Source organism: Scyliorhinus canicula, chromosome 12 (assembly GCF_902713615.1).
Source record: "Scyliorhinus canicula chromosome 12, sScyCan1.1, whole genome shotgun sequence".
In the NCBI taxonomy this organism is placed as follows: Eukaryota; Metazoa; Chordata; class Chondrichthyes; order Carcharhiniformes; family Scyliorhinidae; genus Scyliorhinus; species Scyliorhinus canicula.
The window spans coordinates 56,746,996-56,762,030 of NC_052157.1; the positions used below are offsets into that span (position 1 = coordinate 56,746,996).

The 15,035-nt window shown below is 55.9% G+C and overlaps 1 protein-coding gene across 1 annotated transcript in view; it reads right to left on the minus strand.

Annotated features, from left to right (window-relative positions):
• LOC119974965 (von Willebrand factor A domain-containing protein 7-like) overlaps positions 1-15,035 on the minus strand; it is an 89,626-nt gene that overhangs the window by 70,741 nt on the left and 3,850 nt on the right. Inside the window, exons 3-5 of the mRNA XM_038814355.1 lie at positions 10,144-10,419; positions 8,385-8,478; positions 5,706-5,837 (exon numbers count right to left, since the gene is read on the minus strand). Coding sequence (XP_038670283.1) covers positions 5,706-5,837; positions 8,385-8,478; positions 10,144-10,419 — 502 coding nt within the window. The remainder of the gene's footprint in view (positions 1-5,705; positions 5,838-8,384; positions 8,479-10,143; positions 10,420-15,035) is intronic.

Sequence of the window (15,035 nt, forward strand, 5' to 3'; positions counted from 1 at the left end):
AGTCTCTGCAGGACCTGGCCCAGTCTCTGCAAGGCAGTGGGCCCAGTCTCTGCAGGCAGTGGGCCCATTCTCTGCAGGCCACGGCCAGTCTCTGCAGACCATGGCCCAGTCTCAGCAGGCCATGGCCCAGTCTCTGCAGGCAGTGGGCCCAGTCTCTGCAGGCAGTGGGCCCATTCTCTGCAGGCCACGGCCCAGTCTCTGCAGGCCATGGCCCAGTCTCAGCAGGCCATGGCCCAGTCTCTGCAGGCCATGGCCCAGTCTCTGCAGGCCATGGCCCAGCTTCAGCAGGCCATGGCCCAGTCTCTGCAGGCCATGGCCCAGTCTCAGCAGGCCATGGCCCAGTCTCTGCAGGCCATGGCCCAGTCTCAGCAGGCCATGGCCCAGTCTCTGCAGGCAGTGGGCCCAGTCTCAACAGGCCATGGCCCATTCTCTGCAGGCCATTGCTGAGGGCATCAGCGCCATTGTCCAGGTGCTGGCCCGCATCGCCCAGACACAGTCAGGGATGGCCAACTCCCTGAGCTCCATGGCTGCATACCTGCTGACCTTTGTTGATACCAGGGTGGGCCTCGAAGACTGGCAGCGCCAGGTGTCGGGGGGGGGGCGTCGGATGGTCGGCCCGTTCGCATCTCCGACCCATGTAGAGATCCAGGGGCCATCAGGCACCCCGAGGGAGGAGGAGGTGCTGAGGCCCGTTCGGGTCCCCCCTGTAGGGGAGGTCCCGGAACACCGCGACATCACGGACACCCCCCCACTTCCATCCCAGGTGCATCTGGTGGGCAACGGGCAGGACAGGCTGGAGCTCGCCATCCCAGTCGCCCGAGCCACAGCCTGGCCCATCTAGGCCGGGCCACCCCAGGAAACGGCCGCCAAAGGGATTCCGAGTCACAGGGCAGGAATCACAGGAGTCCACCTCCAGCTCTGCTGTACCGTCTGGGGAACCACCTCGGCGTAGTCAAAGGGCCCGTAAGGCCAAACAATTAAACACTGAGTAAGTTGGCACGGGTGCAGAGCACAGATGAGTTATAGGGACTAGGGCACGTCTATGGACTGTTTGTCATTAAAATCACTTTCACACCTATAGAAGCTGCCTCTGTGCTCTGTCCGATGCGTGCGGGGATGTGGTATGAGGTGAGCGCCAGTGTGTGTGTGAGGGGTGATAAAACGTCGGCCTCAGGTGAGTGTGCCCCCCCTCCCCCTGGGCCGCCCTCTCCATCCCCCCCAGGCAGAGGATGGGACCGTGCGCTGCAGTGTCACGGCCGCATGCAGGGATGGTCCGGGTGGATGGTGGTACTGCGGCCATGGGTCAGACATTGTCCAACGATGTAGAGCCCGGAGCTCATCACAGAGCGGGTCATCATCATCTTCCATGGCCTGCAATAGACACGCTTCCACCGGCGACCGTGTGAGTCCCGGCCGTTGTGCCGCAGGTAGCTGTGCTGGAGAAGGTGACAGAGATAGGGAGGGCTGGATGAACTGTGCAATGGAGGGGTGGTGTGCATGCGGGTAGGGTGAGGGTGGTTGGTGATGGGTGGATGGAGGGTGAGGGTGGTTGGTGATGGGTGGGTGGGGAGGTGAGGGTGGTTGGTGGTGGGTGGGTGGGGGGGTGTGTGTGGTCGGCTGGTGCCGTGGTGTGCAGTCTGTGCCCATGCTCGGCGATTCCCACGCCCCCCTAGTCAGTGAACCGGGCAGCCATCAGCCTGTCCCCTGCCCGCTGGCCCAGCCGGTAACAGTGGGCAGCCTCCCGTCCATGTCCAGCCCGTCTGTCCTGACCATTGCCCCCATCCTTCTCATCTGGGGAGGGCTATGCCTCGTCTGGCTGCTCCTCCACTTGCCCCTCCTCTGCCTGCAGCACAGCGCCCCTCTGCTGGGCTATGTTGTGCAGGACACAGCAGACCACAACGATGCAGCCGACCCTATCTGGCGGTTACTGGAGGGCCCCTCCAGAGCGGTCCAGGCACCTAAACGCATCTTCAGCACCTCAAAGCACCTCTCTATCACGCCCCTGGTCGCTGCATGGGCATTGTTGCAGCTGTTCTACCCGCCAGTCTGTGGCCTCCGTATAGGCTTCATCAGCCACAACCGCAACAGGTGACCCCGTCACACAGCAACCAGCCCCTCAGCCGGGGGGGCGTCCCTCGAACATGCCGGAGATGAAAGACTGCGCCAATACGAATGAGTCATGTACACTGCCCGGGTACCAGGCGCAGACGTGCAGGATCTTCATGCGGTGGTCACAGACCACCTGAATGTTCATGGAATAGGTCCCCTTCCTATTGGTGAACACGGCCCTGTTATCCGCAGGTGGCCACACGGCGACGTGCATCCCATCGATCACCCCCTGGACCATGGGAATACCGACCGCCGCAGCAAAGCCTGCTGCCTGGGCATCCTGGCTGGCCCGGTGCACAGGGAACTGGATGTAGCGGTCCGCACATTCCGGTCCACACACCCCATCACACATACACACCCCCCCCTCCACACACACACCCCTCCACACATACACATCCCCCCTCCACACACACCCCCCTCCACACACACACCCCTCCACACACACACACCCCTCCACACACACACACCCCCCCTCCACACACACCCCCCCCTCCACACACACACCCCCCCTCCACACACACCCCCCCCTCCACACACACACCCCTCCACACATACACACCCCCCCCTCCACACACACCCCCCCTCCACACACACACCCCTCCACACACACACACCCCTCCACACACACACACCCCCCTCCACACACACACCCCCCCCTCCACACACACCCCCCCTCCACACACACACCCCCCTCCACACACACACCGCTCCACACACACACACCCCCTCCACACACACACCGCTCCACACACACACCCCTCCACACACACACAGCCCTCCACACACACACACCCCTCCACACACACACACCCCCCTCCACACACACACCCCTCCACACACACACACCCCCCTCCACACACACACACACCCTCCACACACACACCCCCCCTCCACACACACACCCCTCCACACACACACACCGCTCCACACACACACACCCCCCTCCACACACACACCCCTCCACACACACACACCCCTCCACACACACACCCCCCTCCACACACACCTCTCTCCACACACACACCCCTCCACACACACACCCCCCTCCACACACACACACCCCTCCACACACACACACACCCCTCCACACACACACCGCTCCACACACACACACCCCTCCACACAAAGACCCCTCCACACACACACACCCCTCCACACACACACCCCCCCTCCACACACACACCCCTCCACACACACACCCCTCCACACACACACACCCCCCTCCACACACACACACCCCTCCACACAGAGAGCCCCTCCACACACACACCCCCCTCCACACACACACACCCCCTCCACACACACACCCCCCTCCACACACACACACCCCTCCACACACACACCCCTCCACACACACACACCTCTCCACACACACACCCCTCCACACACACACCCCCCTCCACACACACACCCCCCTCCACACACACACCCCTCCACACACACACCCCCCCTCCACACACACACACCCCTCCACACACACCCCCCTCCACACACACACCGCTCCACACACACACACCCCCCTCCACACACACACCGCTCCACACACACACCCCTCCACACACACACACCCCTCCACACACACACACCCCTCCACACACACACACCCCCTCCACACACACACACCCTCCACACACACACCCCCTCCACACACACACACACCCTCCACACACACACCCCCCTCCACACACACACCCCTCCACACACACACACCGCTCCACACACACACACCCCTCTCCACACACACACCCCTCCACACACACACACCCCTCCACACACACACCCCCCTCCACACACACCTCTCTCCACACACACACCCCTCACACACACACACCCCTCCACACACACACCCCCCTCCACACACACACCCCTCCACACACACACACACCCCTCCACACACACACCGCTCCACACACACACCCCCCTCCACACAAAGACCCCTCCACACACACACACCCCTCCACACACACACCCCCCCTCCACACACACACCCCTCCACACACACACACCCCCCTCCACACACACACACCCCTCCACACAGAGAGCCCCTCCACACACACACCCCCCTCCACACACACACCCCCTCCACACACACACCCCCCTCCACACACACTCACCCCTCCACACACACACCCCTCCACACACACACACACCCCTCCACACACACACCCCCCTCCACACAGAGAGCCCCTCCACACACACAGCCCCCTCCACACACACACACCCCCCTCCACACACACACACCCCCCTCCACACACACACCCCCCTCCACACACACCCCCCCCCTCCACACACACACACCCCCCTCCACACACACACCCCCCTCCACACACACACCCCCCCTCCACACACACACCCCCCTCACACACACACCAAACACCCCTCCACACACACACCCCCCTCCACACACACACAACCCCTCCACACACACACCCCGCCACACACACACACCCCTTCCACACACACACACCCCCTCCACACACACACCCCCCCTCCACACACACACCCCCCCTCCACACACACCCCCCCCCTCCACACACACACCCTCCACACACACACACCCCCCCTCCACACACACACCCCCCCCTCCACACCACACACCCCTCCACACACACACACCCCTCCACACACAGACCCCATCCACACACACCCCCCCTCCCCACACACACACACCCCTCCACACACACACACCCCTCCACACACACACCCCCCTCCACACAAAGACCCCCTCCACACACACCCCCCCCCTCCCCACACACACCCACCCCTCCACACACACACCCTCCACACACACACCCTCCACACACAACCCCCTCCAAACACACATACCCCCCTCCACACACACACACACCCCTCCACACACACACACACACACACACCACCCTCCACACACACACCCCTCCACACACACATACTCCCCCACACACACACACACACCCCTCCACACACACCACACACACACACACCCTCCACACACACACCCCTCCACACACAACCCCCTCCAAACACACATACCCCCCTCCACACATACACCCCCCCCCCCCCCCCCTCCACACCGACTGCAGCCGTGCCGTCACTTCTTCTGTGGCCACCCCACGCCGAGACCTACCTCCTTTCTGGCCGGCGTCAACAATCAGAACTGGTTGACGCCGTTAAATAGGTATTGTAATAAACGCCGACGTGACCACTTCAGCCCATCCGGCCGGGAGAATTCGGGCAGCCCCGGGGCCCATAGCGTTGCGCCGGTCCCCGCCATTCTCCGAGGCGGGCGGCGCAATTCACGCCGGGGCAATTTTTGGCAGGTGGGAGAATTCGGAGGACGGCAGGGGTGGGATTCATGCCAACTCCGGCGATTCTCCTACCCAGCGGGGGGGGGGGGGTCGGAGAATCCCGCCCCATATCTCTTAGTTATATCACACTGGGAGCACTGTGCACAGTTCATCATGTCTCCATATCCCTCGGATTGAACACACTGGGAACACTGCACAGTTCTGTTATGTGTTCGTTTATCTTGTAATCCCTGTTCTCAGGGATGTGGGGAGAACATCTCCCTTACGAGACAGTCATATCATTCTCACCAGGCGTGATCACTCTCTTACCATCGGGTTTACTGTGAGGTTTAAATCCAAAATATCCTGTGGTGATAATCTTCTCTTTGATGACCTTGTCCAATATTTCATCCTGGCATCCTGTGGATGCGGAGCAGTCAGCACAGGTTTGTTCAGTCTTACCTGTGAGGGTGAAGTAAAAGGTTTCAGATCGAGCAGCGTTTGAACCACATCATCTCCACAAGCCCGACTCAAGAATTGTTACCTCCTCCTTAGCTCTGCTGCAACATAACCTAGTTCAAATCAAATCCCAGCTAACGCTGTCTCTCGCTGACTCTACACAAGCATTTTCAACGCACAACTGTTCAAATCTCCCCAAGCGCTCCTCTCCTCTCCTTATCTCTGTAACCTCCTGCACCGCTTACAATCCACCCTATCTCTGTACCCTCCTCCAGTCCCAACAGCCCTCCCTATCTCTGTAACCTCCTCCACCACTTAGAATCCGCCCTATCTCTGTACCCTCCTCCAGCCCCAACAGCCATCCCTACCTCTGTAACCTTCTCCATCGCTTACAACACTCCCTATCGCTGTAACCTCCTCCAGCCCCTAAAATCTTCCCTATCTCTGTAACCTCCTCCACCGCAAACAACCCTCCCTATCTCTGTAACCTCCTCCACCATACAACCCTCCCTATCTCTGTAACACGCTCCAGCGCTGCAACCACCATCTCTGTAACCTCTTCCAGTCCCTACAATCTTCCCTATCTCTGTAACCTCCTCAAGCCCCTTCCACCCTCCCTATATCTGTAACTTCCTCCAGCCCCGACAACCCCCATCTCTGTAACCTCCTCCAGTCCCTACAACCCTCCCTATCACTGTAACCTCCTCAAGCCCCTTCCATCTTTCCTATATCTGTAACCTCCTCCAGCGCTACAACCCCCACCTCTGTAACCTTCTCCAGCAACTGACCGCCTTCCCCATCTCTGTAAACTTCTCCAGCCCCTACAACTCTCCCTATCTCTGTAATCTCCACCAGCTCCTACAACCCGAACAGGTGCCAGAGTGTGGCGACTAGGGTATTTTCACATTACTTCATTGCAGTGTTAATTTAAGCCTACTTGTGACAATAATAAAGATTATTAATACCTCCTCCTCTACAACCCTCACTATCTCTGCAATGTCCTCCACCCCCAACAGCCCTCCCTATCCCTGTAACCTTCCACACCCCTACAATCCTCCCTATCTCTGTAACTTCCTTCATCCCCGACAGCCCTCCCTATCTCTGGAACCTCCTCCAGTTCATCCAGCCATCCCTATCTCTGTAACATACTCCATCCCATAACCCTCCTTATCTCAATAACCTCTTGCAGTCCCTACACCCCTCCCTATCCCTGTAACTTCCTCAAGCCACGACAACTAGCTCTGACAACCCTCCCTATCTTGGAAAACTCCTGGAGCCCCTACAACCCTCCGATATCCATTTTATTACTGTCCCGCACCAGACCCCAAAATTGACTTGGATACTGGACACAAAAAAAACAATATTTTATTTTAATTTTGTAAATATGAAAACAAACTGTATTACTAACACAGTATTAAAATATCTTTAAGATCACACCAGGAAACAGCTGACGATTACCCCTTGAACAAAGCTGATCAATACAGTGATACAATAACACTTAACTGCTATCTTTATTCCCATTCAAACAACAAAATGATCTCAGCTCTCAATCCACTTTCAAATACAGTTAGCACTCAGGAATACTTGCGGTACAGAGATGTCTCAATACTCCACTTAGAGAGATCTTTTGACTGCTTGAAAGATAAAGACCTGAAACCTGTCAGAATCATGCAGAAACTCTGGCTTGTTTCAGCTCATCTTCCAGCCACACATTTCTGAAGTGCTTGGAAAGAGATTGCTAATCTGTCTACAGACATATCTTGAACTGAACTACAACGGAGGCCGATGCTTGACTTCTAGTCTCATCCCAATGTAAAACTCAACTAAAACTGCTTTTTTGCAAAATACCGGAGACCCTCCCATTGATTACATCATCCAATCAAGCTGAATTAAAATGCGGTGATCCTCCGCCTCCCCAGCTGCGCGTTCCTCAGTGGTGCGCAGTCGCTGGGAGTGGGAATTCTCTGTTCCAGCTTCTGGTCAATGGGATTCCCCATTGGGATGCCCGTGGGCGGGGGTGCACTGCCGGCGGATCGGATGATCCCTCCAGTAGAGGATCCACCATGATGTCACAAATGAACTATTCCCCAGGGAACACACTTAATACAAACAAAACATCTATTAGCCCAAGCTTTTACAATGCTTTAATTGCACCCCTGGCTCCCGAAAGGCCTCATTGTCTTGCAAACCAGGATTCTTTAAAAGTATTATTGCAGCAGTCACACACACTAACCCAGGCTTTTAACCCTTACTGCATCAGATACCTGCAATACATCTGAAATCCCTACATTTATCACACTGTGCTGCTAAAACCTGCTGAGCCTGTTCCTTAAATCTCCTCATTCTTCAAGGTCATTGATCATTACCGCCTCGATGATCTCTGGGATAATTGACTGCTTTGAAGGTGTGATATAAATGCAGGATCCATTCACCATTCCCCCATGTGTTCAGAGAGGGCCCTGGATAGACCTTCGCCTGCCCATTGCCAACAACAAAGATGGCAGACGACCCTGACCAGACCCAAGCCCATGACTTTCTCCGCACCCTCACCTGCCACCCTGCCAATTGGCTCTCCTGGTTTGATGAGATTGCTGTTAGGCTTTTGAAACCCGAGTTCAATCCAATTGCTGTGGCTGTAGAAATCCTGCCGAGTGTGGTAGAAAGGATGGGGAGTAAACAGGTCACAGATGAGGCGATTCATTAATGTTAACATATTATAGTTAAAAGAGTTCAATGGTGTTATCAAGCAGCAGAGCGACCGTGGCAACACTGTGCCAGAGTCAGATCCTTCAGTACTGACCCTCTGACAATGCAGCATTCCCTCAGTACTGGCCCTCTGACAGTGCAGCACTCCCTCAGTACTGACCCTCTGACAGTGCAGCATTCCCTCAGTACTGGCCCTCTGACAGTGCAGCACTCCCTCAGTACTAACCTTCCGATTGTGCAGCACTCCCTTAGTACTGACCCTCTGACAGTGCAGCACTGCCTCAGTACTAACCCTCCGACAGTGCAGAACTCCCTCAATACTGACCCTCTGACAATGTTGCACTGCCTCAGTATTGTCCCTCTGACAGTGCAGCACTCCCTCAGTACTGACCCTTTGACAGTGCAGCACTCCCTCAGTACTGACCCTCCGACAGTGCAGTACTCACTCAGTACTGAGCTTCCGACAGTGCAGTACTACCTCTGTACTGACCCTCCGACAGTGCAGCATTCCCTCAGTACTGACCCACTCAGGGCCGGCTCAAGGCACCGGCAACTCGGGCAGTCGCCCGGGGCGCCATGTGCTAGGGGGCGCCAGAGGCTCGGGTCCCGCGCATGCGCAATTGGGCCGGTGCCAACCAGCGCATGCGCGGTGGCCGCCCTCCCCCAGGGCTGCCCCCCCCTCGGTCCGCCCCCCCCCTCGGTCCGCCCCCCCCCCGCTCGGTCCGCTCCCCCCCTCGGTCCGCTCCCCCCCTCGGTCCGCTCCCCCCGCCCCCCCCTCGGTCCGCCCCCCCCCCCCCCCCCGGTCCGCTCCCCCCGCCCCCCCGCACCCCCCGGCCCCGCCCCCCCCCTCGGTCCGCTCCCCCTGCCCCCCCCCCCCCCCCCCCCCCGACCCCGCCCCCCCAAGGGCAACGAAGTTCAGCTTGCCCGGGGCGCCAGCAACCCTAGGGCCAGCGCTGGACCCACTGACAGTGCAGTGCTCCCTCAGTACTGACCCTCCGACTGTGCAGCAATTCCTCAATACTGATCCTCTGACAGTGCTGCGCTCCCTCAGTCCTGACCCTCTGACAGTGCTGCGCTCCCTCAGTACTGACCCTCTGACAGTGCAGCACTCCCTCAGTACTGACCCTCTGAAAGAGCAGCACTTCTCAGTACTGACCCTCTGCCAGTGCAGCACTCCCTCAGTGCTGACTCTCTGCCAGTGCAGCACTCCCTCAGTACTGACCCACTGACAGTGCAGTGCTCCCTCAGTACTGACCCTCCGACTGTGCAGCAGTGCCTCAGTACTGATCCTCTGACAGTGCTGCGCTCCCTCAGTCCTGATCCTCTGACAGTGCTGCGCTCCCTCAGTACTGACCCTCTGACAGTGCAGCACTCCCTCAGTACTGACCCTCTGAAAGAGCAGCACTTCTCAGTACTGACCCTCTGCCAGTGCAGCACTCCCTCAGTGCTGACTCTCTGACAGTGCAGCACTCCATCAGTACTGACCCTCTGACAGTGCTGCGCTCCCTCAGTACTGACCCTCTGACAGTGCAGCTCTCCCTCAGTACTGACACTGTGACAGTGTCGCACACCCTCAGTACTGATGCAGTGCGGTGACACTAACCTGCAGTGTGTGCAGCAAGGTCCCCATGTGCTTCTGGGCTTGGTGGTAGTTCCGTTGCATGATATTTTGTATGACTTTAGCTTTCTCAGTCAACAGGACCTCCTTCCCCTCCTGCAGGGTCTCTGAATCAAAATGCCGTTTACCCTCCAGTGCGTACATGAAATCGACCTTGGTGTTTCTGTTCATCATCACCTGAACTGCCTGTTTAAAACGTGACACTGAAACCTTTGACCCATAATAAGCCTCAAAGAGCTCCTCCGCTGTGAATTTTTGATCCTGGAGGAACAAGAGATGGAGTTAGTTTGTGACGCACCAAATCAAATTAATTTCTGCACACCAACACCAAGGAACATGGACACAGCACAACAGGAGGAGGACCAAGCTGAAAAAATCTTTATCGAACCTCAGATAGACCACACGTGGAGCACTGTGCACAATTCTAGTCTCCATATTCCTTGGTTAGACCACACTGGGAGCACTGTGCACAGTACCTGTCTCCATAGCCCTGAGTTAGACCACACTCAGGCACTGTGCATAGTCCCAGTCTCCATATCCTTCAGTTAGACCATACTTTTTTTTAAAAACTTGGAATACCCAATTATTTTTTTTTCCCAATTAAGGGGCAATTTAGTCTGGCAAATCCACCTAACCTGCATATCTTAGGGTTCTGGGGGCGAGACCCACAAAAACACGGGGAGAATGTGCAACTTCACACAGAGAGTAACCCAGGGCTGGGATTTGAACCCGGGTCCGCAGCGCCGTAGGCAGCAATGCTAACCACTGTGCCACGTGTCTCCCCCAGTTAGACCACACTTAGAGCACTGTGCATAGTTCCAGTCTCCATATTCCTCAGTTCGACCACGCTGGGGGCACTGTGCACAGTTCCAGTCTCCATAGCCCTGAGTTAGACCACACTGGGGGCACTGTGCACAGTTCCAGTCTCTATATCTCTCAGTTAGACCACACTGGGAGCACTGTGCACAGTTCCAGTCTCCGTATCCCTTGGTTAAACCACATTTGGAACCCTCTGCTGGTTTTTATTATCTAAAAGCATAATGATGCTCTGGCGAACGTGCAAATTTGCATAATCCTGAACTGAGAGATCATGATGATCAGGAAAGAGTGAACAAGCCGGGGGTCTTTTCTTCGGAAAAGATAAAGCTGAGGGGATGAGCTGATCGATTTTAAAATACCGAACGGATTTTGATCGGGACGACACAGAGAAGAAGGGAAGAGAGACCAGAACTCGGGGCCATTGATATAAGACAGCCATTAATAAATCCAAAGGGGAATCCAGGAGAAAGTTCTTTCCCCACTGTTGGGGAGAATGTGGGACTCACTCCCACAGGGAGTGGGGAGAATGTGGTCTCGCTCCTACAGAGAGTGGGGAGGATGTGGGACTCGCTCCCACAGGGAGTGGGCAGAATGTGGGACTCACTCCCACAATGATGGTGGTGAATGTGGGACTCGCTCCCACAGGGAGTGGGGGGAACGTAGGACTCTCTCCCTCAGGGAGTGGGGACAACGTGGGATTCGCTCCCACGGGGAATGGGGAGTATAATGTGCTGCAGACTGGCCTATGATGTGTTGGGCAGGCTGGGTCGACGTGGACTGCACTTGATGCAGTGTAGCAAGAGATAGACCTCTAACACTGAATAAGATGCAACATGATTTTATTTAACGTCTTAACTAATATACATGTTCAACTGTGGGTTGACACTATACTGACTTGACTGGAGACCTAGTACTAGCCTGACCAGACTTACTGGCTACCGCATGGTGTTTGCACTGGCTAATGCTCATGGACTCTGACTGTCTCAGTGGCTGGGTGCCGAGAGAGCAGGAAACCTAGTGCCCTCTGGCTTTATAGTGGTAGTGTCCTGTCTGGTGATTGGCTGCTCTGTTCTGTGTGCTTACTGGTCATCTAGTGTGTCAATCACTGCCTGTCTGCACTCCATTATATACATGGATGAATATTATGACATCTCCCCCCCTTTTTTTTAGATAATAAATACTAAGGTGCGTGTGCGTGTGGATATGTATATGTGCCTGACTATATACAGAATGTGTTAAAATGAACTTATATACATAGGAAGGTGTGGCTAGTGCAGATATAGGGCAGATGAAACGTTAAACGATATTTACGGACGTCAAAATGATGAGGTAACAAGATGTACAAAAGTTCAGTCTATAAATTTAGTCTTTGTGCCGGCCGACGAATTCTTGTTGATCGCCGCAGGGGTGGATCAGAGGCCGCCTGCACTTGGATAGGTGGGGCCGCTGCCAATGCAGTGCTCGCAGGGGCCGGCAGGATTTCTGTTAGATCGGTGGCCTCGTGGTGGGGCACATCCGGAGGAAGCATTGTGGGTGGTGGGGTATTTCGGTCAGGTGGCAGGCATGGAACTCTACGCAGTGCCCGTCTGTTGCGCCGTAGCAAGGAGCCATCAGTCATGCGGACAAGGAACGATCTCGTGGCCACTTTGCTTAACCACCACAGCTGTGGCTGACCAGCCGCCGTCAGGCAGCTGCACACGAACATGATCAGTTGGGGCCAGCTCGGGGAGATCCGTGGCATGAGCGTCATATGCTGATTTCTGTTGGGCCCGAGACTGCTGCATTTTTTTTACGACCATGAGGTGGTCAAGGTCTGGAACATGGATGGCTGGAACCATGGTCCTCAGAGTGCGATTCACCAGCATCTGCGCTGGAGACAACCCAGTGGACAGCGGGGTTGCCCTGTATGCCAACAGTGCCAGGTTGATGTCGGAGCCTCAGTCTGTAGCCTTGCATAGCAACCTCTTAACAATATGGACCTCTTCTTCGGCCTTCCCGTTTGACTGTGGGTAGTGGGGGCTGGAGGTTACGTGACGGAAGTTGTGGGACCGTGCAAAATCAGACCATTCCTTGCTGTAAAAACAGAGACCGTTGTCACTCATCACCGTGAGTGGTATCCCATGCCTGGCGAACGTTTCTTTGCATTCTTTGATCACTGCCTTCAACGTGAGGTCGGACAGTTTCACCACTTCTGGGTAACTGGAGAAGTAGTCGACCAGGAGGATATAGTCACGCCCCTTGGCGTGGAAAAGGTCGACACCGACTTTGGACCATGGAGAGGTCACTATCTCATGTTGCTGCAAAGTTTCTTTGGGTTGAGCTGGCTGCAATTTCTGACGAGTAGGGCAGTTGAGGACCATGTTGGCAACATCCTGGCTGATGCCCGGCCAATAGACTGCCTCCCGAGCTCTGAGTCGACATTTCCCGACCCCAAGGTGACCCTCATGGAGTTGGCCAAGCACCATAGCTCGCATGCTCTGAGGAATCATGATCCTGTCGAGCTTTGTGAGGTGGGGACATTGTCTCTTCTGCCAGCCATTCGTGAGGTGCTGCATCACACACTGTAGCAGAGGATCCTTGGCCGTTTCCTCATGAATTTGGACCATCCTCTCATCAGAGGCCGGAAGATTGGTGGCACACAATTGCACCTGCACGTCGATGTGGCAGATGAAGACAGTTTGTTCACATGGTGTGGTAATGGACCTGGAAAGGGCATCTGCAACAATGAGCTCTTTGCCTGGCGTGTAGACAGGTTCAAAGTCATAGCGGAGTAGCTTAAGAAGGATTCGATGTAACCGAGGCGTCATGTCATTTACATCCTTCTGGATTATGTGGACTAGTGGCCTATGGTCCGTCACTACCGTGAATTTTGGCAGGCCATAGACATAGTCGTGAAACTTGTCGATTCCCGTCAGGAGGCCCAGACACTCCTTCTCAATCTGAGCGTACCGTTGCTCAGTGGGCGTCATGGCTCTGGAGGCATACACAACTGGGGCCCAGGACGAGGAGTCATCCCGTTGGAGGAGCACCGCCCCAATGCCGTCCTGGCTTGTATCAGTGGATATCTTGGCCTCCTTGGTTGGGTCGAAGAACGCCAGAACCGGGGCTGTGGTGAGCTTCGCCCTCAGCTCACGCCATTCCTTTACTGGAATTCCGTCGCCTTTTTGACGAGATGGTGGAGGGCTGTGGTGTGGGACTCCATATTGGGAATGAATTTCCCGAGGAAGTTGACCATCCCAAGAAAGCGGAGGACCGCCTTTTTGTCCTCCATGGTCTTCATGGCGTTGATCGCCGAAACCTTGTCAGCATCTGGCCGCACGCCTTGCTGCGAGATGTGGTCACCAAGGAATTTGATGTCTGATTGACCGAACCAGCACTTGTCCCTGTTGAGCTGGAGACCATGCTCATGGATTCTGTGGAATACCTGCTTGAGGCGAGCGATGTGTTCTTGGGGAGTTGTGGACCAGATGATGACATCGTCAACATACACTCGCACCCCCTCCATACCCTCCATCATCTGTTTCATGTTGCGGTGAAATACCTCTGAGGCAGAGATGATGCCAAAGGGCATACGGTTGTAGCTGTAGCGACCGAACGGGGTATTAAATGTGCACAGCTTGCGACTGGATGCATCCAGCTGTATTTGCCAAAACCACTTGGAGGCGTCCAGCTTCGTAAAGGATTTGGCATGAGCCATCTTCACGTGTTGGTATTGGGTAATGCTCCCGCATGATGTTGCGGTTTAGATCCTTGGGGTCGATGCATATTCGAAGCTCCCCTGACGGCTTCTTGACGCAGACCATGGAGCTGACCCAGTCCGTGGGTTCTGTGACCTTTGATATGATGCCCTGGTCCTGCAGGTCCTGTAATTGCTGCTTGAGGCGGTCCTTGAGGGGTGCCAGCACCCGACGTGGTGCGTGAATCACAGGGGTGGCGTTCGGTTTGAGCAGGATTTTGTATTGGTATGGGAGTGTGCCCATTCCGTCGAACACGCTATGGTACTGCGTGATGATATCATCAATATCAGCCTGGAAGTTTTCATCAGGTGAGGCCGTCGC